This window comes from Ixodes scapularis, unplaced genomic scaffold (assembly GCF_016920785.2).
Source record: "Ixodes scapularis isolate PalLabHiFi unplaced genomic scaffold, ASM1692078v2 PGA_scaffold13__105_contigs__length_92229423, whole genome shotgun sequence".
NCBI classification, from domain to species: domain Eukaryota; kingdom Metazoa; phylum Arthropoda; class Arachnida; order Ixodida; family Ixodidae; genus Ixodes; species Ixodes scapularis.
In genome coordinates, this window is record NW_024609839.1 from 26,291,058 (window position 1) to 26,316,432 (window position 25,375).

General features: G+C 45.1%; 1 protein-coding gene across 1 annotated transcript in view; it reads left to right on the forward strand.

Moving 5' to 3' along the window:
- LOC8037394 (paired mesoderm homeobox protein 2-like) overlaps window positions 1–24,676 on the forward strand; it is a 160,568-nt gene extending 135,892 nt beyond the window's left edge. The window contains exons 4-5 of the mRNA XM_040499764.1: window positions 17,434–17,647; window positions 24,447–24,676. Of these exons, the coding sequence (XP_040355698.1) occupies window positions 17,434–17,647; window positions 24,447–24,613 (381 nt within the window). The 3' untranslated portion in view covers window positions 24,614–24,676. The remainder of the gene's footprint in view (window positions 1–17,433; window positions 17,648–24,446) is intronic.
- Window positions 24,677–25,375: the final 699 nt, after the last annotated feature.

A 25,375-nucleotide genomic window follows, 5' to 3' on the forward strand; every position in this document is an offset into this window, starting at 1 on the left:
TTTTTTTTTTCCTTTTTTGTTCTCAGCCACAAATCGCCGAATACAAATTTTAACCAGCTTTTCAAAAACAAAAAAGAAAAAGAAAAGAAAAGAAACGTAACCAACCAATTTACATCATTGATAGAACAAAGCTGTTCAAAGCTTTCAAAAGATTCGCTATCAATAATAGAAACATCTTGCTCACGATTAAAATCGAGGAAAGTAGAATAAAGAACATGTTTATTCGGATCCGAATAAGCGATTGAAACAAGAACTGCCTTATGGTCCGCAATACCATCAGTGATTTCACGTTCAAAACCACTTTCTAGAAGGAGTGAACTAAGAACAACTAAATCTAAAACTGCTGCCTCTCGGGTATGCTCCTCAATGATTTGCTTTATCACACGACAAAAAAGTCCCACAATTCTCAACTTATTCGAAAAGCGCGACCAAATTGCGATAATGAAGACCACTGGATGCCTGGTAAATTGAAATCTCCCATACCAATTAGGCCGAAGGAACGTAGAGTGTGATAGTGCATGAAGTACATAGGGTGTGCATCATGATCTATAGGAGAGCCAAGGCGTGGTAAACAACGTCAATCACTGTTGACTTATTTTCTAGGTAAAGCTTGAACCATGCATACCGATTCAATCTCGAAAGGACCTTGAATCACATTTTTCTTTTCTTTTTTTATATCCGAACGCAAAGAACGCCACCGCCTTTACCGTGCTTTCTATCAGCTCTCACTAGGCAAAACCCAAGGGGGGGGGGGGGGGGGGTGTATTTTGGTATCCTATACACCGTCATGCGGTCATGTTTCCATTACTCCTACAACATGCGCGGAGTGAAACGAGATGAGGGAAAGAAAGTTTGGAAATTTCGTTAGCTAGCTGGCGCTTCAGCCAAACACGAAGGATTACTCGAAGCATATAAACAACATCATATTAACTGAAAGGTTGTAGAGAAATATAAACCAATTTATACTTTTTTTTTAATATACACCTTTAAGGTGTATATTTGCACTCGTACTGAACCGATGAAAATTTTCCTAAATCCTACCTACAGCGCTCGATTCATATTTTTTTTTTTTAAATTTAATTTGGCTTTGCAGTGTACTTTGTTTACTCATTGTTAAATTGTAATTCATTACATGGCAAGCATGCATTCTTATCAACTGGTCTGCCAAACTTCGAGCACAATCTACGTTTCAAAAAACAATATGTATTTCCCGCGTAAATATTTATAAGATTTTAAGAGTTTAGAGAGTTGTATTGAAGAACAGAAATGGCAGAAATAATTACTATGTTCACGAATTTTGAATATGTTCACTATGTGTACACAATCTAAGTATCCACCGCATAATGCATAATGTTCTAATGAAGCATAAAAATGTATTCCTAATTGCGTTTTTTTTTTTGTGTGTGTGTGCGTGAATTTGTAATATATTCATTGCGTGTACACAGTAAATGTAACCCCCTGCATAATACATAACGGTGCAGTAGGTATTTGTAGAAATAAATAAATAAGATGTGTGTGTAGAGTGGTATGCTAACATATTAATATTATACATAAGAAATTATACTGTGGCCCAATGATTGATATCTGTGGTGCGCCACAATGAAAATGACCGAAGTCTGATTTTTTTTTTCTCTCTTTCTGATACTACGAAGGATCTTAAATATAATTTAAAGGGACGCTGTACTCTAACTCAAGAGGTATGAGCAATTTTCGGAAATTTTCAACGAGAAAATGGCGAGGAACCAGGTACCGCGAATAGATCGAGATGGATGGCGAACGCTCTCAAAAAAAGCGCATCATATTCTCATTGAAAATTTTTCCCAAATCGAGGATAACTTTTGAATCAAACAAGGGTTAAGTTCTGAAACTTGGACATCTGGTTCGGGCAGCTAACGCTACGTTTTGGGCAGAGATTGCACCGTTCTGCGACGCGTCGTTTATCTCTTTGAGGTGAGAAGAACACGATGGCCTTTTCTGTAAAATACCTCCAGTGCACGTTCCTCTTTCATAAAAAGTTAAAAATTAAAAAAAATAAAAAAAGTTACACGTTTAGTGTCTACTAGTTTGCGGCAAACGTTCGGTTGCGTTCGCATCGTGGTGAAGAAGTCTGTAGTATCACCCGTCGTGGGGGCTCTCCTACCCTGTACGAGGGAGAGGGACAACCCAGACAGAGAAAGGGGAAAACGGGGAAAGGGAAAAACGGGTTTTCGGCGCTGGTCGGGACGCGCTCGCATTTATTATGCGTGGTGGGTGGAGTGTTGTCGGGCCCGACGGGGAGGGCGCGTGGACTCCCTTGTGCGCGCCTGGACACGGCTACCTAGCTCTGGAAGAGGCCGAGCTGTATCGTCGCTTCGCTTGTCGCGTGCACTTGAATGCGTAAAAATGTCACTGCTGTGTAAACGGAGAAGGTGTGCGCCGAAAATCACCGAGATGCTGTATAGCGACACCAAGTTCTTTGCCGAATTCGCTTTTGATTTTGCTGGCTTCAAATCAGTTGATTCGAAGCAATGCGTTCATGACTACCCGTAACCACTGCATCTCATTAATGATATTAAATATAATAATAATAATAATAATAACTTTATTTGTTAAGGAAGAGCAAATTCAAGGCACAGTGCAGGTTCACCAAGGCCATCATGGGCTTGTGCGGCAAAACCAGCTATATAACTGCGCAAAACTTAAAAATCAGTTCTAGATAAAAAAAAAAGAGTAGAATTATCACCAAGTTTTTTACAAAAGTTCCAACTGAAAACTAACGCAAAAAAATGCTCCAAGTCAGAAAAATTATAGAAAACACACAGAGGTACTAGCGTCACTTTTCACCATTGAAAGTAGCAGAAAATCTTGCCCAGATCTTTCGACACGGGGGATGTAGATGACTTCCTTTGTTGTCACATAATACTACTAAAAGCATCACGCATAAAACAGATATAAGATCAGATAAGCTTTAAGGCTGTTCTAATCCAAGCGATGGACTGATAATAGAAAAAAAAATCGTTGATTAAGAAAAAAGAACAGATAATCACACAAATATGTCGGCTAGTCGACTGCCACGACCGTAAAAGAAATAAAATCGTCGAGTAAGCAGTGCACTGTTGACAAAGTCTTAGGCGTGGCTCAAATTGGAGCCTAAGGCACTCGAAATTGGATAAACTTGAGATGTCCAAGGTAGGTAGGAAGAATCCCCACAGAGAACCATAAGCAATAATAATAATAATAATAATAATAATAATAATAATAATAATAATAATAATAATAATAATAATAATAATAATAATAATAATAATAATAATAATAATAATAATAATAATAATAATAATAATAATAATAATAATCAATCAATTAATGTTTATTAAAGTGTACAGGAACAACCAATCGGTCTTAGTGCTGGCACACTAAAAAATGAGCAAAAACACACACATACAAACACGCATACACACGAGTGCAGAAAGAGAAAGTAGTTCACCAGTCTGAGAATAATAATATTAACAAGCATGAAAGACACTCAAATCAACGCGGGAAATCAAAAGCACAAAACAGAGACATCACCAGGTGTGAGAGCAAAAAGCAAATACTACATCAGCGCTTCAACTGATCAGCCCTTTTCCCGCAAGAGGAAGATTCGAACAGCATTTCCGAACTCGCTCCCGCATGAGTCAAAAATATCAATTCTGTCAGAGTAGTGATTATAACACCCAGCCGATCTTTGGATCGGGTTTGAGTGACTAAAATGTCGAGCTATATAGAAAGATGAAAGGAGCCATGTAGGCACACGTGAAACTCTAACGCTCACTTCGGACAGAAGTCTGGGAGAGTTAATCGAGCCGTGCAGGGTCTTAAACAAAAACAACAAATCTGCCTTCACCCGACGCTGCTGCAGGCTCAACAAGTTGACAAGTGGCGAGTTACACACACCGTTCAGACAAGGATCACCTTTCTCACGGTAACGATATTTAAAGATAGAAATACATTTGTTTTGGACTCGCTCGACAGATAAACTGTTAGTTTTGGAAATAACAATACAGCATGAATAAGCGGACGGGCTTTTGAATTTATTCGTTATGCAAGACACGTCACCTAACGTGCGCAAGGCCGATTGAACCACTCTGGTAACGCGAGGGTCAAATCTCAAGGTTGAATCAAAGACAACTCCAAGGTCCCTCAGTTCACTTACACGCGACAGCAGTTCGCCATGATAACTATATGGAGAAAAATATATCATGGGTCTTGCGAGAATATGTCATTACTTTTGTTTTATAATGATTCAAACGGAGGTCATTGTCTAAACACTAACGACCGAAGGAATATGCATCATTCTAAAGCGCGGTGCAATCCTCTAAGGTCGATATTTTTTTGTAAAGTTTTACATCATCAGCGTACTGAAGAAATGAAAAGTTTGATATAACTTGAGAGGCATCATTTACAAAAATATTAAAAAGGAGGGGGCCAAAGCAGATCCCTGAGGCACTCCAGAGCTTGCCTTGTACAAGGACGAAGTTGTATTGTTGACGCGGACGTAGGCTACCCAATCAGACAAATAGCTCTTTAAAAAATTGCATACCGAACCACATAACTTCGTACGAGGAAAGCTTGTATAAGAGGACGTTGTGGTTGACTACGTCGAATGCCTTACCCAGGTCGAAATAAAAAAACGTCAAGCTGACCTCTATTACAAATTCGTGTGCTCGACTGTTTCGAACTGTCGTCGTGCTTAAAATACCTCGCAACACGAACACAGTTTCTTCTTAAACCGTTATAGAAAAGAAAAGTTCCTTCAGCGAGCAAGAGCAGATTTGTCATTAGAGATCGTCCGCTTTGATTTTGAAACAAACGTGATGTCTCAAACGGAATCTGCAACCCTTCGTAAGTTAAAGTATAAAAGTGAGCGTGGCATCGAAGCAAATCTTTCTGGCTGCTTGCATGACGGCATGACTCCCAATGATTGCTCGTGGAGCTCGTGGAAGAAGTGAACAAAGGATGTAAAAGTGTTTTTCTCATAAAACGTGGGTATAGAAAGCGTTGACATCAAAACACACAAAAAACAATTGTCACTATTCATAGTGAATTTAGGCGAAATTTGGTCGTTCAAAATATAATATAAATGAGAAATATCTCACTTTTTCTCGTTTTTTTCCCGAAGGGTTCGATGCATGCACTTGCTGGTGTCAGGCAATCGCCGCTGGTGGTTCCGCTCGACCCCAGCAAAAGCAAACCTTGATCCGCGATTCAGCCTTTTCTTTCTTTACATTTTCCTCAAGCAAGTTCGCTCTTTGTAAATTTTACAGAAAAAAATGCACCTACTGTGGACAACGCTGCACAAAATCGTAGCGCGATAGGTTAAGAAACCGAATTTTGCGGTCGATTGAAAGAGCCTGACCGCCATTTGAGACACCCGATAGTATGCCTTCACGCTTCTTGTTTCGTGAATCGTTCTGCACTCTCAAGAAAAAAAGGGTGTAAACGGGTGTATCGTTACACCCATTGTCCCATATAATACACCGCAGAACTTCATTTCGACGTACTGAGTCCTATAGTTGAAAAGACGGCCCCAAAGCTTGATGACGGTCCGACATAACTTATTCAATAGCTAAGGTACAGTACGTACCAAAGACCACATAAAGAAAATACCGAGTTTTTACAATAGGGCCAAGAAAACCCCGATTATTTTTTTGTTGTCAGTAAAACGTACATTAGCTACTTTAAAAAAGTTGTACCACACGGCTATCAAGCCCCTCGTAAAATTTCGGGCCCTCTGTTCAACTGTAGGGCGCTGTACGTCAAATTGAAGTTCTGGGGTGCATTATATGAGACAAAGGGTGTAACGATACACCCTTTTACACCATTTTTTCTTTAGAGTGTGCGGTGTTTTTATCGGCCAATGTCATTGTCTCGTTGGCTGCGTAGGGATAAGAAGATGGTTGAGAATTCCCTCTCGCCGTCACTTAAGCTGTCCCTAACTAGGGAATTACACCAAGGTATCAGTAGTACTCGAACGTATTGCATGAAATATGTAGAATAGATGTAGAGTTGACACGTCTTTAAATCAGTTTCCATAAAACTATTCTACCCCCCCGTAAAAGAAAAAAAGAAATTACGGTCGTAATAAATTTAAGCGCGAAATATCTTTATTATCACCATTCTGTTATATCACAAAAAGGCACTCGCTTTAGAGCATTTTCAAATAAATGGACACTGGAAGCCAGTGTACAAAAAAAAAATATCCATAAAAATTCAGAGACGAAAAAGGTGTGGTACTAATAATTATATTTTTAGTTTTATTAAATTTATAACAAAATATTCAGAAAAAAACTCGTATTCTCTCTTAGTCCTTCGCACCTTTAAAGGAGCGAGGAGCTAAGTGGAAGATAAGAGTTATTTCTTTTAATAATTCCAGTGCAGTAGTACCTTGTAGTGTTTGATGAGTCTAACTATACCTGCATGCATGTGAGCCTATCTGTTTCTGCACGTTTGCATCTGCGTGTACCTTAACGCTCCTCGAACGAGTGTAGAATGTTTTCTTGTCAACCGCAACGACAAAAAAGGGTTCTGGTGAAAGTGTCGATTCGACCAAGTAAACATTTTTTTTATTAACCGTCCCGCAAAAATTAAGATCTCCAATACAATTCGTGCCCGTCGTCTTTTCCAGCGGAGCTGCCGACAAATAGACAGAACCAATAAAAAATACCCACAAAAAAAAAATTGGCGCATTTTTTTTTTGACAAGAAAACGTTTATGTTTTTTCGGACAGAGCTGTGGGCTAGCGCTTGACCATAACAATCCTGAAAGAGCTAATTTTGTGAATAGTTGCTTTCAAAACAGCACAACTTTCTGGTTTTCTTTCGCCCCCTCGAGCGTGAGGAGGTACAGCGATTCCCGAGTGAACCAACTCAAGTTGATTCTCTGAGAGCAAGCGCAGCTAAAGCTCAATTCTCTAGAAAAGTCGGCAAGCCGGTCAACAATTACGCCAGTTCATCGAAAGGAAGTTTGGTGTGTCGAAAACCTTGTTTGCTCGTTTTCGTTTGTACAGCCTAATCTGCCCAGTCCCCAATTCACACAAATAGGGCATACAAATAAGAAAAAAACAACTAAAACGGAACAAAGTTTCAACTGATAGCAAGCAAGAACTTCAGGACAACACTTCCCAGAAACACAGATATACACAAACGTCAGCACAAAAAAAAATGGGCACAAACGCACTGACAAAGAAACTGAGACAAGCAAAACTGCTGCAATTGGGTAAAAAAATACTAGTAGTACGCGGTAAGATTGTAACGGACATATAAGCCAAAAACTCTGCAGCTTTCCCTGCGCTCAACGTTGAACCGCTGATAGTAGACAACACACCACAAACAACGCTCAAGACACACGTTACTGTTTAGTTTAGAAGAAAAACCTAATAGATACGTAGTAAGTGAACATAAATAAAAAAGACCAACTTGATCAAATACACACACCATATATATATGGTATATATATATATATATATATCAAAGACTCGGCGCGTCGACAGTTTCACGTCCACAAGTACGGGCGAACACGCTCATACACGTATAAAGACACATATAAACACGCACTCCTTAAGGCCAGTTGGCACTGCCAACAAAAAGAAAGTGAAAGAGAAAATAATAGAAGTTTAGAGAAGAAAGAGTTTGTATCAGCTAAAAAAGGAAACAAGCCATTCCGCGTCCCGTGCTTCAAAACGAACTGCAGATATCTCACGCCGAAAAAGAGGTAAAGGTTTGGTGCTGGCAGCAGCAGCTCGGAGATGACTGCTCTGCTCTCCCCAAAACGGGAAGGGACGGGGAACATTCAGGATGAGAGGGAGAAAGAGACAAAAGGAGAAAAGAATACGAGGGAGAGGGAGTTGTGATCCCCTCTTTGTCTGTCCACATAGAGTCTGCCCACCCCTCTTTCCCCGATCTCTCCCTTCTTTCCCTAGTGTTCTAGCAAGTCCACCCTCAAGCAAAACGGGGCTTGATTCAATTACGAGTAATTGCATTAGCGTTAATTAGAGTTCCGTCAATACGAGACCCAGGGACCTCCCCCCAATGCTAACGTCCCCTGGGGGAAAGAGGGAGAGAGGGTAGGGGCAGAGGGAAGCGGAGGAGGTGGACGGAAACAGGAATGAGGACACATGGGGAATATGGCCGCAGGTATATAGGGGACCTTCCTCCCCAAAAGGGAACAAGTGTATTGTGGAGAGGCGCAGTGCCGTTCGTCGTGTTCTTTGTCTGTTGAGATAGGGGCAAAGTCGGACTTCTCAAACTTTTCGGCGGTTCGTGTTTTCTTTTTTTCTAGGTGGGTCCCAGAGGGTGGGCCGAAGCCTGCCAGGTAAAACAGAAAGGCGAGGAATAGGTTTCTTGTTGTTGTAGTTGTTATGTGCCCAGACTTCGGCGTGGCAGGGCCTCATTTTTAACCTGTGGCCTCTTAGTCGCGTCACGTCAAAGTGCCCGTTCTCTGAGCAACGTGTTCTGCTGAAGCAGGGTCAATAAAAGTGACACCGGTAACGCCCTTCTTCAACGTGTATGGTCTTTGTATAGCGTCTAGCGAGGCAATGAAACGTGACATGTGGTCCCAAAAGGGTTTACAAAAGTGGCACAAAGGTCACGGGCTTTTTAGAGTGACGACTTGCGAAGAAACGTGGAGGCAGTAATAGCATGGAGTGCTAGCCTTTTCTTTTTTTAGTACCATTTATTTTTTACGGAACAACATAAAGAACTACTGTAAATAACTTTATTTTCGCGGGCTCAATATTTCGCGATTTCAGCGAAGTGTGGTTCTCGGACAAAGTTCGCGGGCACAAGATTGTGCTAATGAGGGTGATATGCTATGTATTTGTTACTACAGGGAAACACATTCGTGGGTATTCTTTTTCGGAATATTACTCTTCGCGCAATTTGAGGAAAATAGGGTCCTCGCAAAAATTAAGTCATTTACAGTATATAGTATGAGTACTTTTTTGGGGGGATGGTGGATGGCCCAAATACTCGCGAAAATGCATAAAAATACAACATACTTTGAAATTTTCTCATCAGAAGGGTGTTTAAATTTGGGATGCTGACAGCCCGTCAGCATCCCAAATGCTGGATGCTGGATGGATATTTGATTATATTCGAAAACTATTACAAATTTCTCTCTTATGGTTCAACAAATATAACCTCGAGTTAAAAAAAAAAAGAATGTCGTTTACAGTTCTCTGTAATGCCGAATTAGAGCGCAGCTCTTGAGGAGGAGGGGAGGGGAAGGTGTGCCCGTGTGATTTCACGAGGGTGACGTCACTGGTGACCCTCGTGACGTCACTGATGACCACCGTGACGTCATTCGTGGCCCTCGTGACGTTGCTGGTGTCCCTCGTGACCTTCGCGACGTCACTGGTGACCCTCGTGACGTCACACGTGGCCCTCGTAACGTCACTGGTGACCCTCGTGACATCACTCGTGACCTTCGTGACGTCACTGGTGACACTTGTGACGTCACTCGTGGCCCTCGTAACGTCACACGTGATGTCAAGTGTGACGTCACGCGGTTACGCCGACGGCGACGCCACTCAACCCGGAAACGGGCGCCTAATGGGGTCTGTGTTCAAAAGAGGAGTGGGGTCTATAAGTAACGAAAGTCAGGTAATTAAAAATTGAATTTCGATATTAAAAATAAATTTTGTTTGACGTAAAATAGACGGATAAAACACAAGACAGAACACTCAGTGCAAGCTAAATATAAAAATGTCAAAGTCAATAAAAAGACATTTAAAAAAAAAGTGTCATTAGTGCGTACCTTTTTGTAAAATAAAAGCGCCCGTACAAGGCGAAAATATTCCTAAACTGCCAGTATTTTTTTGTTTTTTTTTTGTTTTATTTTTTTCTGCTCTTTTTATGATTATTGCGAACAAGCCACAGCAGGGTTCATGCTCTTGACATAAAACGCGCATCGCGAAAAAGATTGCCCAAAATTGTATGTGACGTAAAAATGTATTTCAAATGCCTCTTTTTTAGTTTAAAATACAATCGAAATTACATTTCCTAGTATGGAATTAAATATTAAATGAAAAATGAAAACACGCATTTCAAATAATTGCATCGAAATACAGCAAACGGTACTGAGCGCGCATTAAACAATGAAATAAAAGTATCTTGAAACCTTAAAAATCTGGTGACTGTAAAAAAAAAGAGAACGGTTTGCACGTTTATCGCAGTGTTAAATCAACGCTAGGAAAAGCGCTAATTCAGCGCTAGCTTGAACAAAACGTAACACTGATGTAGCACGAAGTCAGCTCCGCAACGGAGAGGTCGGCACTATTTCCAGCGCTGACTAAGGTCGTGCTGCCGTATGTGTGAAAAGGTTTTTATGGTAGCAGTGAGGCGTCGTATAGTCTAACCAACGCAGCTCTTAAATTATCTCGACCTAAATCAAAAATACGAAACACTAAAGGCGCGCTTTTTTTTTTATTAACTCGTCGTTCGGCAACAAACATAACATTTCGGTTGCGCGCTTTCTCATTTTGGAAACCATTTGTTTTGTTTTTTTTCGATTGCAAATGCTGGAAAATTGATTTGTTGGACATGCTTTTATGTTGACTTGTCAAAAGGCCACAACGTCTGCCATTGTTTCGTGAATGATTTCACCTAAACTCGCGTTCAATCGGCGATAAGACGAGACCCAGCCGAAGGCGGACGCATGCAAGACTCGCGTTTTCAAACTGACCCGCGTTAGCCTTCTCTATGTGAAGCCGAAAATTCAGCAATAGGGCCCTCTAAGAGATGTCGGTCAAGGCTAGCGTGTCTCCTGGACCCTAGTCCGCACTCAGTGCCTGTACTCCGTTCACCCTTAAGCCGGGGTCACACTGCTTATACATCGTATACACAAGACAGTGTGCCAACACGAGTCAGCGCAATATCCGTGGTTTGAATGCCGCGCGCTAAGTCTTCTCTTTTAACTCATTGCCACGCGGCATTCGCAGCACGGGTTACCAGGTGAGTCGCCTTCGAATCAGTATTCAGACTGTCTTTTCTACGATGTATAAGCAGTCTGAGCCCGGTTTTAAGCTGAGACTGCAGCCAATGCCACAAGCAGGAAAGCTCAAGGTCGCTGCTTTGAAGCGTTCTTCCGCTGAACGAGCGCTCGCGCTAGAAGTGCACGCCTGAAAGTCAGGAGCGCGGGCGAGCCCGCGTCTTTAGCTTTGGCTGCAGTCTCAGCTTAAAGACCGATTCACGCTTTCCAGTGTTCCCTCGGTTCCTCCTCTCCCCCTCCTACCCTGTCCACCGTTGCCTGTTTCCTCCTCTCCCATAGTGAGGAGGATCTTCTGCCTTGCAGAATCTCGAGTCTTGTCGTCGGCTTTTCAGCGTGAACGGAGTATAATCTGAACGTGAAAATGATCATACGCAGCACACCTTCGAAAATGCCTGCTGTATTAGCCCCCCCCCCCCCCCCCCCCCCCAAAAAAAAAAAAAGGAAACAAAAAGATAAAATGAACTTGTGTTATACATAACTTATTATGAACATATTCTTTCATCCACATAATTCGTGAATTCGCGTCACAATGAGCGATCTAGAAAACAATAAGCCTGGTATCGTCCAGCACCTGTAGATAGTACGGGTAAAATTTCCCCTTTGGAACGTGTATAGACTACGGTTCAGAAAAGACGCCTACTCTTGGGCCTCAACTCTATCCGTTGATCACAGTGATTGGCTTCCTGCGTGTCATGCGGGAAAGCGGACGCGCGGACATATTTTTAGAGCCTAATAACGAGAATACTTTTTGTTATTCGAGTGTCACGTCAATACGAAGCGTGCAAGAGCCAAAACGTTTTCTATAACAAATGATTTTGAAAGGTGATGAAATAATACGTACACAGCTCGACGCGACGCTGTTACCGCTAAAAATTAATTGCCGGATTTCTGTTTTTATTGAAAACTGATGACCAAAAAATAAAAAAAAAGAAGTGTACACTTTTCTGTAACGCCGGATTAGAGAGCAGCTTTTGAGGAGCAGGAGGGGAGGGTACAGGTGGGAATGGTATGCCTCTCTTCCTTCCCCGCAAGATTTAGCGGGAAAATTTTTCCGCTGGATTTAGCCGGAAAATTTTACCCTCGTGACGTCACATGTGACGTCACTTGTGACATCACGAGGCTAACGTCGTGACGTTGACCCTTGTAAGGGCAACCTTCAACCCTCGTGAGGGTAATTCCTCCTGACCCTGGTTTTGGGTAACACTTGTGAGGGTGACCTTCGTAACCTTCGTGAGGGTAACCCCTGTGACCCTCGTGAGGGTAACCCTGATAACCCTCGTAGGGCAATCCTCGTATCCCTCACGAGGGTAACCCTCGTGACGTCACACGTGGCGTCACGTGTGACGTCAATATTATAAACGTTCCATAATGCAACGCGGTTACGCCGCCGCCGACGTCGCCGCCGCCGCTCAAGCCGGAAACGGGCGCCTAAAAGCTGCTTTAAAAACAACTGAAGCGGTTAGAAGTGCTCACTCGAGGCAACGAAGTAAGCAGTGGGAATTTGGAGCCCACCGACGCCGTTTCAAAGTAGCAACTTGAGTTCGCGCTAACAGTGTCGCCTGAGTTGTTCACAAAGAAGCTGAAGAGGCGCGAAACGGGAGGAAAACGAATCAGATTAACGCGTGGGTAACTAAGAGTTTAAACAATGCAGGGTGAAGCAGTCTCACTTTGCTTGAACCACGATTTGTGCCCCAGAATTCTCGTTGACCCTATGGAGCGATTATGAAATATTCTGGACTCGCCCTCCGTAAGGACATACAGTAGAAGCCTGTTCTTCATGGAATATTGTTTGTCTGGCTTCAGACGATAAAACACATCAGTTCTAGACGGCAAGACGTTCTAGTAAACTCGCAGCGATAGAAATAGACGGGCACTGTTTTCTCTCGGGGAGACCGTCCTCGGGTACCCAACATCTTCGTAACATTTGACCAATTAAAATAATTAGTTGCGTGAAGATTCCAAATGTTACTGTCATTGCTCTTTTTCTTGGCGCGTTGTGCAATGTATTTTAACGCAAGCGTGAAATCTTTGGCTTTACGAGACGTAATAAAGCAACTATTGCCTTAAAACGCCGCCTGACGGTGCCTCCTGGAGTCTGCTCCAAGGCGCAGAAAAAAGGAGTGTGTCACGATCTTTGATTATATTTTTAATGTGGATGTCGGCCGCCCATGAAATTTTTAATGTTTAGAGCTTGTAGATTGATTTATCACCACAAACAGACGATCTTAGAATCCACTACCCCTTTGAGCCGTCGGCGACTATATGTAGAATGTTTCGGCTCAAAAGTGCGTGCCTTCGTTTACCAGTCTCGTTTTATAAGCGACAGTGGAAACACGACTCGGCGATGACGGATACCCAAAATAACCCGGACATTGCAAAGACTGTCACTAAGACGCGACTCAGTGAAAACCTCCCGACAGATGACGCCATCCACCGCCCCTCGGGACCAGAGAGAGGCTCCATCTGTACGCGCGCCTGCGTAAAGCACCCGCCCACGCGCATGCGCGGTATGTCTCACGCGCACATGAGCGCGTCTATACTCTTGAAAGTCGTCCCTTCGCGCGCGTGTATGTGTGTGTGTGTGTGTGTGTGCACGCCTGTGCAGTGGTATGTTTGTGGACGCGCCTGGGAGTGTCGCACGAGGCGGGCCACGGGGTAGAGAAAGCTTTAGTCTGTAATTGAATTAGTGCCCGGGAGTCCCCGCGCGCCTGCTCGTATATATCCATGTATTTGCGCGAGCACAAACGTAGGAAAGCTCCGGAGCGGGCGGTTGGTGGGCTTTGCGTTGGCCCAAAACCCGAAACTCGCTGCTGTCAACGGCACTTATTTCGCCAGAGTGCGCCGCGGGAGAAAACCGCCCGTTTCGCTTTCGAGGAGACGACCGAGCTCTAACCCCCGTTTCACCGTTACGATGAACCGCGGTTGACGCTGCACTTGCCGCCCCGGCCAATCCAGCACTGGGAATTTGTCACGTGACTACGTATCTCGAGCGTCGCTGCCCTCCCCCACTGTCTCTCTCCCGAAAACCACGTGACACTCACCGTGACATCGGATTGGCTGGGATGCTGCGTAACGTCCATTCTGGTACATCGTAAGGGGAAACGGTGTATGCCGTGGTGGGCGCGCTGGGTATAAAAGGGGTGTCCCCTATGGTCGCGAAAAAGATTCCGGAAGTAAAACCCTCGCCGAGGTCGCACATTATAGCCATTACAAAGTACAGCTATTGGTCTCTTAGATCGGGAAGGCAAAAGTGTCACATGTTGACTTTAAGGGGCCAGCTGTGTAAGTGACGGGCGCTTTGGAAATGATCGATGCAGAGAGATGACGTAACGGACGGATGTGAATTCAGGGACGGAGCGTTACCCAGATTTATTTTGTTGACCTAATATTTGGCATGTCGCCAAAAACTAAACATTTCCTTCTGAAAAAGTTGGTGCATGTAGTTTTTGCCATAGGGTGAAAAAATGTACGGGGGCTCATGGTCGACAGAGCCAATCGCCCTGTTTCAGCGTTTCACCAACGCCAGAAACGACGCCAATAACTAAGCGTCTGCTTGTAAACAAGTGGCAGAAGTGGCAGGCGCTGTTCATTAACGTGGCGGACCGTGGCTTACCGGAAGGGGAAAGACATTCCGTGGAACCTCCATGTAGCCAAATCGAGCAGCGGTACTGTGCATTGTTCAAACGCAAATGGGACGCCGCCTGTAAAGCGTGCTTTGCCTGCCTCACAGCAGAGTACAGAGGCAGAGCCGACTTGCTCAAACGCGGTGTTGGTCGGATTTACGAACTCCAGAACACCATACGCATGTTCACAGCACGACCTACTGTAATCCCTGACCTGCCTACAGAAAGGCTCCCTATGGAAGAGGCTGTCACCGATAAAGTGCCTCGCTTCTAGTGGAGTTGCCGACAAAACGGTAGGAAAAAATAAATGTCGCTCGGTGTACGTTTTGTAAGCACGAACAGAAATGCGTGACGCAGAGAAACGACGTCACTGAAGCATCACATGACCCCCCGGTTGATGCAGTTCAAATAACAACTCCCCTTCACATCGTCTATCGTTGTCTTCAATGCCCGTAAGACGCGGACAGGAATGCTGCGCGTCGGCGTCCGTTTTCGCCTTCGTCCGTCTGCTATTCTACCCCCGCCTAAAACTTTTACGACGCTCAAAAGACTCGACCATGAATGCAGCGTTCAAACGTTTCATCAAGCACGACCCACGGCTCAATACAAACGTTTGTCGCTGCGCGGTAAAAAGCGGGCGAGAGGACTAAAAACGGCAAAAATATATGCAGTCATTTCAGCTTTTATGTTCATGTTGTTATTTTTCTTTTGCATGGATAGCATCTGCGAGCAAAGTGAGTGTGCGCCATGACGCACGCTGTGAACGTGGCCTAAAAATATTCGCTTTGACAGGCCAAGTGCACTGCAAAACTTGAGAGCTAATGGCTTTTCGAAGCAAAATAACGGGAACATAGACAAACTTGATATGCGAGCCGAAGGCCCGACTGCCTCCAGTAAAAATGGCTCGCCAATTCTCCCCTGTGTAGGTATCTCCTCGGTATTAAACCATGGTTGCAACCACAACTGTTGCACATTTCCCAGAGCCTCGGGGCCACTTTCACGGGAACCAACATCTTTATTCACCACCAACACGCGCAAAGTAACAAATCAAGCCAGATCCAGCAACATAGTTGACGTGCACGCTAAGCCGTCAGTCCCGCAACGAATTCAAGCACCCTCACGGCCAGCCCCACTGCGAACCTAAGCACCAGGACAGCGCTCCCGAAGACGCGTACTTTCAACGTTTGTTTGCTGCAAACTAGGTCAATTGAGGACATCTTCCTCCAAACTCCACGGTGAACGCGGAACGACTCGCACTCGTGGAAATAACGAGCTCAACGACCTGCGCTCATTGAGCACGCCGCAAACTCCGGCAGCCATGTCTGTTATCCTTTGAAGCCCAAGGGGAAAGGCAATCTCGGGATATTTTTGAAAACAAATAATGACTCTAACTATATTGTTTGTTTATAAAACATCAAAAAATATATATTGTCGATAAATATACTATTCCGCCATGGAGAGACAATTTTACAATCAACATTTCACACGTCAGTCATCTCTCCAACCAATGAAAGCCGTAAAAAAGTGCTTAGTTTTGTAAGCACCGTGCGGGGCCGAGAGCGGGGCTACCTCCGCCTAAATTGCGTCTGACTGCGTAAATATTTCACATAAAAACATTCTAAAAAATATATATTCAGTTTGTCCTTTTAATTTTCTCAAATTTTATTTTCGTGTCTTCTAAAAGCCAGGGGTGACACTTTTATGCATCATACAAAAGATGCGGATTCGAAGGCGAGTCACCGCGAGATCCGTGCTTTCGAATTCCGCACGGCAATGAGTTCAAGGGGGAAACTCGGCACGCGGCACTCGAACCACGGATATTGCGGTGACTCGGGGTGCAGAGTGTCGTCTTGTGTGATGTATGAGCGGTGTGACATCGTCTTAAGGCTCGTACACACATTTGCGACTGGTTACGACCGAGTGCGTTTCTATCTCTTACGACGAGAGTAGAGTTCCTGTATAGGCTCCATACGGGAGCCAGAGTTGCGCATTTGTTTTCCCCACGCCGCCACGCCGCTATTCGCCGAGATCCATCACGTGAGGAGCAAAGCATCCGTTGGCGTGCAAGAAAGCCACCTTTACGGTCGCTCCGCCGACGTTTCTCTTGCCCTGGCGTATGTTTCCCTGCTTTCCGCCTCCTTTTCCTCCTCTCCTGTTTTCCATGCGCGGCGGCGCGCGCGGCGCCGCTATTCGTCAAATTTAGTCACGTGAGGAGCAAAGCATCCAGCTCGTGCGGGAAAGCCGGCGCTACGGCCACGCGCCGAGGCTGAATGCGCAACTCTGCTACCGTAGGTAGCTATACAGGAACTCTAGACGAGAGAACAGGCTAGCGCCATCTATTGGGCAGCCTGGGAACACTCGCAATTTCTGTTTATTTCCTTTTTTTTCGAGCATCATTATTTCATCATTTGCTTGGAAAACGTTTGCCGGTGTTACAAACAACAATTTCTCATAAATAGTACGTAAACTCGACGTCCCGAAGAGCCGCAAAACCTTCGCCCTAGTGAAATGCAGTTCCAGGACCACTTCATAGGTGGCGCCAGCGTATTCTGTAGAGAGCCTAGACTGAAGAGAGGATTCAACTCGGACCGTGGGGGAGCGTTCGCTATTTAATGGAGGGTGCCTCCCACTAAGTTTTGTCGCAAGTGCGCAAGCGCCTCGTTGTTATGTGGCGAGGAGGGAAGCAGGCGGAAAGGCGGAGACGCTTGCAACGGATCAAATCACGCTCTTAAGATATTTAAACAAGTTTCTTTCACTATACCTAGAGCTTGACGCTCGTTTCTCTTTTCCCGTGCCAATGCAGGTCTGGTTCCAAAACCGGCGGGCCAAGTTCCGCAAGCAGGAGCGGCTCAATCAGCAGAAGCAATCGTCGGCGTCTTCGTCGTCCGGCTCCGACGCCGGCGTCACCACGTCCCCCATCAGCACGACGGCGGACTCGACGACGCACACGTCGTCGGCCAAGGACTCCAAGGACGTCAAGGTCCTCTTGCAATCGCAGGACGTCAAACACCTCAACGGTACGCGTCGGCTCGAGTCTCCTATTCGCGACGTGGGAAGGGGGAGGAGGTGACGTCGCGTTAAAGGCTTTCCCACCAGTAGTAACTGCGCAAAAACATAAAAAAACGACACTCATACATATTGACACTAAAAGTGAAATGGCGTTTCGTGGAACCGCCCTATTGGTTGCAGTGATCAATTTTGTGGCTCGCAAATAATGCTGTTTTGTTTATTTTGTAATAAAGAAAACAAATATAGTGAAAAGGAAGGAAACGGAAACGCGTAGGACGAAAGGTTAGTCTCCTGTAAGCGGGGTCAGCTTTTTCGTCCTACAGGACGAGGGAGAGAGGGAAAAGATATAGGTAGAAAAGGTTAAAAAAACACATAAAAAAACTGTACATTGGCCCTTAGACAGGGCGCATAAAAGAGTTAAGGCGAGTTCTCGATGTCGTGATTTGCGCTGATCAGGCTGTTATTTTTCAAAGTAGAGAAAAGAGTCCTGCCTTATCCACGAAGTCAAGCACCGCCTGGAGTGCAGCGGTCCGCTTGGCCCGTGGTCCTCTCGGGAATAGGAGTTCTTGTGTAGTGCTAGCGTTGATGTGAAGTTTTCCGAAGGTTTCTAGTAGCGTCTTCCTCTGATCCTCATGCGCTGGACAGGTCCACAATATATGGTCGATGTCTTCGGGTTCATTGCATGAGCTGCAGTTTTTTGTGTTTGACCGTCTGAGGAGGTGCAAACGGATGTTGGTGTTCGAGCAACCCGTTCTCAGCCTGTGGAACTGCGATTCTTGTTTACGGTTGAATTTTTTCTTTTGTATCGGGAAAGGTGGAAAACCAGCTGCCGTTTCTGCGTCAGGGTGTTGTTTTGTTAATTCTTGGTGGATTATGATGCGTGCGGAGTTGTACTTATGGATAGCAATTGTTGGGCAGGCATCTTTGTGTGCTGCCAAGGCAAGACCGTCTGCTTCCTCGTTTCCAAGAATTCCCAAGTGTGATGGAACCCACTGGAAGTATATAGTGATCCCCGCATCGTTTGTTTTCCGTGTGAGTTGGGCGATAGATTTTGCAAGGGGACAAGCTGTGTTGAGGTTAGCCAATTGCATTAGTGCGCCTTTCGAGTCAGTGAAGATAGCAAGGTCTATTGAGTTTATGTATTTTGGCACTTGTGTGATGGCAAGCCATATAGCTGCAAGCTCGGCTGTTGTTGAGCTAGTGCAATTGCTCAGCCGATCTTTACAACGCAAGCCCATTTCAGGGACGACGTAGGCTGCTGTGGCCGAATCGCCTTTCACACTGCCATCTGTGTAAACGTGAATCATATCTGCGTAGGTGCTGATTGTTTCGTTTCCAACATGACGAGCCACCGTCTCTGCGACTTTTTTCCGTCTTGGAAGGTTGACAATGTCTGTCGCTATTTTGAGATGGTTGTCCTCTCGATGCGGTGGCGCGATGGGGGGCACGTTCTCTGGGCATCCGATGATATCCAGGAAGGTCTGCGCCACCTTTCCGAAGTGGGAGGATGGCCTTTCAGTGACTGAGTTTAGCAAGGCGTATGAGGATTCAGTACCAGCAAGTCTCGATATCTGGCGCAAAGCCCGTTCTTTTGCCTGTAGTTGAAGTGGGGAGTCGCTCGCCCCTATCAGGGTGGGAACGTTCTTTGATGAAGTGGGCAGGCCGAGGCATATACGGATCGCTTTCCTGTGAAATGTCTCCAGCATCGTCCATTGTCATTGTTGAAGATTCAGGAGAGGCAGGGCATACATAATTCTATTAACAATAAGACCTCGATAAAGTGTCATCGTTGTCTGCTGGCTGGAGCCCCAGTTTTGACCGGCGATTCGGCATAGCGCTCCAAGTAATTTCCGTGCCCCTTCTAGCACCGTTTGCACCGCCGGCCGCCAGTTGACTCGATCGTCGATTATGACTCCAAGGTAGCGAACTTGTGGTTCTCTTCTGATCCGGTTGCCGTAAATCTGTAACGTTGAATATTTTCCCTTCAATCGACCTCGTGGTCGGTATGTAAGAACTGTTGTTTTTGCTGCTGACAAGGTAAGGCCGGCATAATGAAAAAATGAGGTAGCAACATTCAGGGCTTGTTGCAGTTTGGCTTGTACGGTCGTGGAGATCTCTGTAGGACCTGTGCACCATAAGGCTACGTCATCTGCGTAGATGGCACAGTTGACGGGGATGGCTTTGAATCGTGGGAGAATTGGGGGAAGTCCCGCCATTACTATGTTGAATAGTAACGGACTGAGCACACTCCCTTGCGGTACACCTTGGGTAACGGTGCGTGTTGTGCTGGTGTGTCCACCCATTCGTATTTGAAATGTTCTACCACTTAGAAATGCTCGAACGAATTGTAGAGACCGTCCTCCGACCCCGATGAGCTCTAGGCGCTCAAGAATGACACTGTGTGGAAGTGCATCAAAGGCGCGGTGTATGTCGAGGAAGACGATGTGGGCTACCTTCCCTTCTGTCTTTGCTTCCTCCAAGGATGATGCAAGGTCCCCTATTGAATCTGATGCTGACCGGCCTTGGCGAAATCCAGATAGTTCAGTCGGTAGTGCTCGCGTGCGTTCCAGTTGCCAACTGATTCGTCGGTGAATCATTTTTTCTAGTAGCTTGCACATGCATGAAGTAAGAGATATAGGTCTGTATGATGCTGGTTCATGTGTAGGCTTACCGGGCTTTGGAATGGCTATCACAATTGAGTGTAGCCATGTATTTGGGAGATTGCCAGAGCTCCATATTTGGTTAAGATGCTCCAGTAATCTTGGCCTGAAGCACACGTCTATGTTTTTGATGGTTTGGTAAGTAATGCCGTCAACCCCGGGTGCGCCGCGTCGGCGACATCGTGAAAGCGCATAGTTTAACTCTGTCGTTGTAAAGTCGTCGTCAATTGCAATTGGGCTAAACGCTAAAGTGGGCGGTTTTGGTACCGAAGGGGTTTCTTTAGGTGCCTCAATTGTTTGGGAGAATGTATCCGCAAATATTTCCACAAGTTCTGCAATCGAGATGTTGCGTTTGATAGCTATTGCCGCAAAGGGCGATGTCGGGCTCACGGGGCTGAGGAGGCTTTTGACTGTCGTCCAGGGCTGCCGCGACCCTGCCTCGGTGTTGAGCGATTCACTCTGGAGCTGCCACTGTTGCCGTCCTAGGCGCACTGTGTGACGGCGGAGTATAGCTTCGAATTTTCGCGATGCGGTCCAGTCTTTTGGGGCATCTGTTCGCCGGGCAATTCTTTGGGCACGCCGCGCCAGCGACCTTATTTTGAGGTATATCAAGTCAGGAACCGGTTTGTTAATGGGAAGGCAGACTAATGTAGTTGCCTTTTTCATTGATAATTCAATGGCCTCCTCAAGAGATGGAGCGTTTGGGCTCGTGGGAATGGTCGTAAGGGAAATTCGGTATTCGTCCCAGTTTATAACACTGTGAGTTTGCTTCTTCGGAGGAATGCTCGCTTGTGGAGTAAGCCGGATGGGGAGGTGATCTGATCCCCAAGTATCCGGTTCAGTATCCCAGACCATCTTAATCTCAGGTGATACAAATGTCAAGTCTAAGACGCTCACTTTGCTGAGGTGAGCCCTGTTGTATGTTGGATCGGCAGAGTTGAGGCATCGAAGTCCAAGTTCCCTGATCATATCAAGGAGCGCGGTCCCCCGAGGAGTACAGTCGTCGCTTCCCCAAGCAAGATGGTTTGCATTGAAGTCTCCGCACCATATAAGTGGTCCTGGACAGCGCGCACGAATGTTTCGCATTTTGATATAATTATGGTATAGACAGTCCTTGAAAGTGCTCGGTGTACATTTATTTTTCGCCATCTAACTAGGTGAAAGCAGAGTATAGGCTTATATACCTATTTTGATCTCTTACGAGAGAGATTATCAAATAAGTTTCGCAAACTTCGCACAGATTCACGCAGTCGAGCGGTGCGCGTTCGTCGTTTTTTTTGCATTCTGGCTCACCTCTTATTACCTGCCTTATCGACATCGTTGGGAGGCAAAACACAGCTCGTCAAAAAGACCACAGCGCGTTCCACCATCACGTATCGCCTGTTATTCGGCATAGTAAAAGTGAACAAGCGGAAACGAGAATAAGATGTGTTTGTGGATAGATCGATTCGCGGCGAGTTACGTTCTCTTCAGCTTCTCGGCTCCTTTGGGAATTAACGTATCAACTTTGGATGCACTGTTACCACTACTCCAAGTTCATTGAAACTGGCAACATCAAGTTTTTTTGTTTTGTTTTTTTGTCGTTATTTTTTATTTTTTTTTTATTTTCTCTGCTTCGATATAGCAATACGTCACCCACATCGGAACAACGGCGTACTTTTGCTGACTTTGCAAAAGGGTAAAACTAAAGCAACACAAGGTAGGAGGAAACACTATAAAAAATGCTTCAATATCCATCCGACGGGCTCTGAAGAAACCAGAAACACTGCAAGTTTCCATCGCTTCGTATCAAGATCATCTGTCTCCTCCATCCTATCTTTCTTTTTCTTTCCCCGTCTTCTCTTTTAATCTCAAACAAAGACACAAAAGAAAAGCATACAACTGACAAACAAACACAAAACAAGCTGGCGCGTTACAAATTCACGAAGCACGCCCAAAAGCTATACGCAGTGCCGCCGACCCGAAACCCCAACACAAAGCGATATACGAAACAAAAGCTGCCCAAAAACAAAGTCGGGCGAGGGAAGGGAAGGTGCAGCCATCTCTCATCCGTAGTGCCCAAAAACTGATGACGTCATCGCTCTCAGCAAATGGCGACGTCGTCTGCTAACCGGCGCTGGGAGGAGCGTCCGGCTCGGCGCTGTCCCTCGTCTATTTCCATTAGTGTCAGTGGGGACACATGAAAGGCCTCTGCGAGAGAAAGAAGGAGAAGGAGGAGGAGAGTCGAAAAGGGTAAGAGAGAAACGACAAGTAAAATAGATAGATGCGAGAGTGGAAGAGGAAGAAAGTGCGTGCTACCAGCGGCGCGGCGTCGACCGCCATCTTGGACAGCCCTAATGGTCAAGTTGCGTCGTCTGTCTCGTGCGTCTCGAGATTTTCTTGTGTGTTTCTTCTTTTTTTGTTTTTGGTTTTTGGTTTGCCACGGTGGTGGGGTTGGAGAGGGAAGAAGAGTGGTCGTAGGGTTTCGTACGATGTTACAATATGGCCGTCCCCGCAGTGGTTTTTCGACCGCCCAAAAGGGTGTGCGTCTGTGCGTATTCTGCCCTCTTGTGTGCCTACTTGACGGAGTACAAGAGTGCCTTCTTGCTCAGGAGGGTTGAATTTCCTGGAAAAAAAAAATATTCGGAGAACACGAGAGGATCAAACGAATAGATGGGAATGTGAAGAAACAAAAAAAAAGGCAATGTTTGTATATCGAAGTCCGCTCACTACACTCTTGGGACGACACTTTAGGAAAATGGCAGTATTGTATATTTCTATATTGCCCCTTCTTTGTCTTTCTGTTTCGGCGGACTTTGCCTTACTTGCGAAATGTCTCTTCCTTTAGTAACAAAGGACATAAAAGATGGATTGATCAAGAGGAACCCATTTTACGTTTACTTTCGACGTGAATTCCTGGACGGCTTGCAAAGTGCAGTGTTTGAAGGGTAGTGAAGTTTCATAACACCTGTTAAAGATTTAAGAGGAAATATAAGCGAAGTGATTTCTTCAGATCTCGAAATTTCAGAACTCGATTAATTTATTCAATTTTTTGTTTCATTTGAGATGACAATGAGAAAAAAAAACTAACATTTCTGAGGAAACACGCCGGGATTGCAAAGTCGATATTTCTTGTTTCCTAAATAAACAAGTCTTAAAAGATCTGATAATTTTCTTAACAGAAATATCTTACAACGTTTTTTTTTTTTTTCTTCAATAATAAACAAAAAATTAAAATAACCTTTATCGCGCTTTTGGAAGCTAAGTGAATCCATTTTTTTTTTTATTATTGACATCTTTGAAAAACTGCCTGTGAACCTATTTTTCCACATAACATTGAGAGTGTGAATATCTGTAATCTTTAGAAAAAAAAATTGGTAAATAAAAAGTTTTTACTTAAAACTGCACTCGGTTTTGTGTCATCCAGGATGTTGTTTGCATACTATGAAATGTCCCGGGGGAAAAAATTGAAATAACTACGTTGAACCGAGTCCACTTTATCGCACTGAATATTCTATGTACCTTCAGTATACGCATATAAAAACATTATGAGTATGATTAGATACAATGAGTTGCGCTCCATTTCAGGTGAATGTCAAGTTATTCTTGCTTAAATTTTTTCCACCTTCGAAACTTCCCCTAAATCATTAACTAGAGCCACCAAACAAGCTACGCTTAGAATATCATTACTCTGTGCCCTGATATTGTTGTGGGCGCCGCCATTTTGGTGCTTAGTACAGAGCAGATGCACCTGCCGATCGTCATGATTCAAAAGTGAGACTTCCTCAGCATTAGATTCGGTGTTAGGAAGCTCATGTTATATTGATTTGCTCTGTCACAAACTGTATAAACATTTGGGGAGGACCGAAAAGCGTTTCCTGTGATTTCATATAAAGCTTCAGATAACTGGCAACCATGATTTTAAGCACCAAGATGGGTAAGTGTCGTTACTCTGAAGCGTAGCTTATTTAGTGGCTATATCATTAACCATTCAACAGAAGATCGTTGTGGTTACTATCAAGACTGGTGGACCAGGTGGATTTTTTTTTTTTTTTTCAGCGGCCACCTGTTCCCTAGAGGGCGCGAGTTGCCCTCTAATTCAGATGGAAATCAACTTATTCTCGCGTAATATGCGTGTACGTCACTCATCCGCTATTTTCCTCCGCAGGCAAATCTGTGGCGGCCGACAGCCCGTGCAGCCAGCAGCCACAACTGTCGCCCCCGAAGTGGAGTTCAAGCCCCTGCGGTCAACCGTCGTGTCTCGGCCCTTACCCGTACGGCTCGGGGCTGGGCGGCGTCGACACTAAACCCAACCTGTCGCCCCAGATATTTTGAAACCAGCTGTACTGAGTGAGACGCCAGTTCGCCAATGCCAGCAAAACGCCGACGGACTTACAGTGGCGCCACCTGTCGCACAGAAAACGGAACCCCCCAGGCGACTTCGCTTATGCCGTCCCGCGGGCGCCTTCGCTGGACTCCACCGCTGTCCACCCACAGTGTCGTGCTACGTGTTGCCAACGGCGTGACCTCTGACGTCGGCTAGCGGTGACTGTTCAGCGGAGTGTGTGGATGTGTTACGGCATCCAATGGACGGGAGTGGAAACTGCGTGAATGCGCTTGCGCAGTGTGTTGTTAGGCACGTACCTGTGGTCCTTCGTGGTATTCTGCTACGCTCCGCCACGTCTGCGGAGTGACTCGACGCTTTCTTTTGATGGTGACTTCTAGCGAAATCGGGGGTGTGCGTGCTGCGTTAATTAAAGACTGCTCTTTTTTTTTTCTTTTTTTTTTCTTAACTGTCGAGCTGGCGTAGATTTTTCCGCTTGAACGCGAGGACGCCTTTTATTTCTCGTATGTGTGTGCATGTGTGCGTGTGTTCTCTCCATCCAGGAAATTTACAAGCTTCTAAGAAACGCTCGGATAAGCTTTAAGATTCTTAATTTGTTGTTCCTTCTCTTCTACGCAAGCCGTGCCATTACCATTGGCGGTAACTTTTCTTTATTGCAAACATCTTGTATTGTTACAAACAGGGCTACTAAACTACCTACGCTTAGAGTGGCGACACTCCATTCAACAGATTTTCTCGTGGGCGCCGCCATT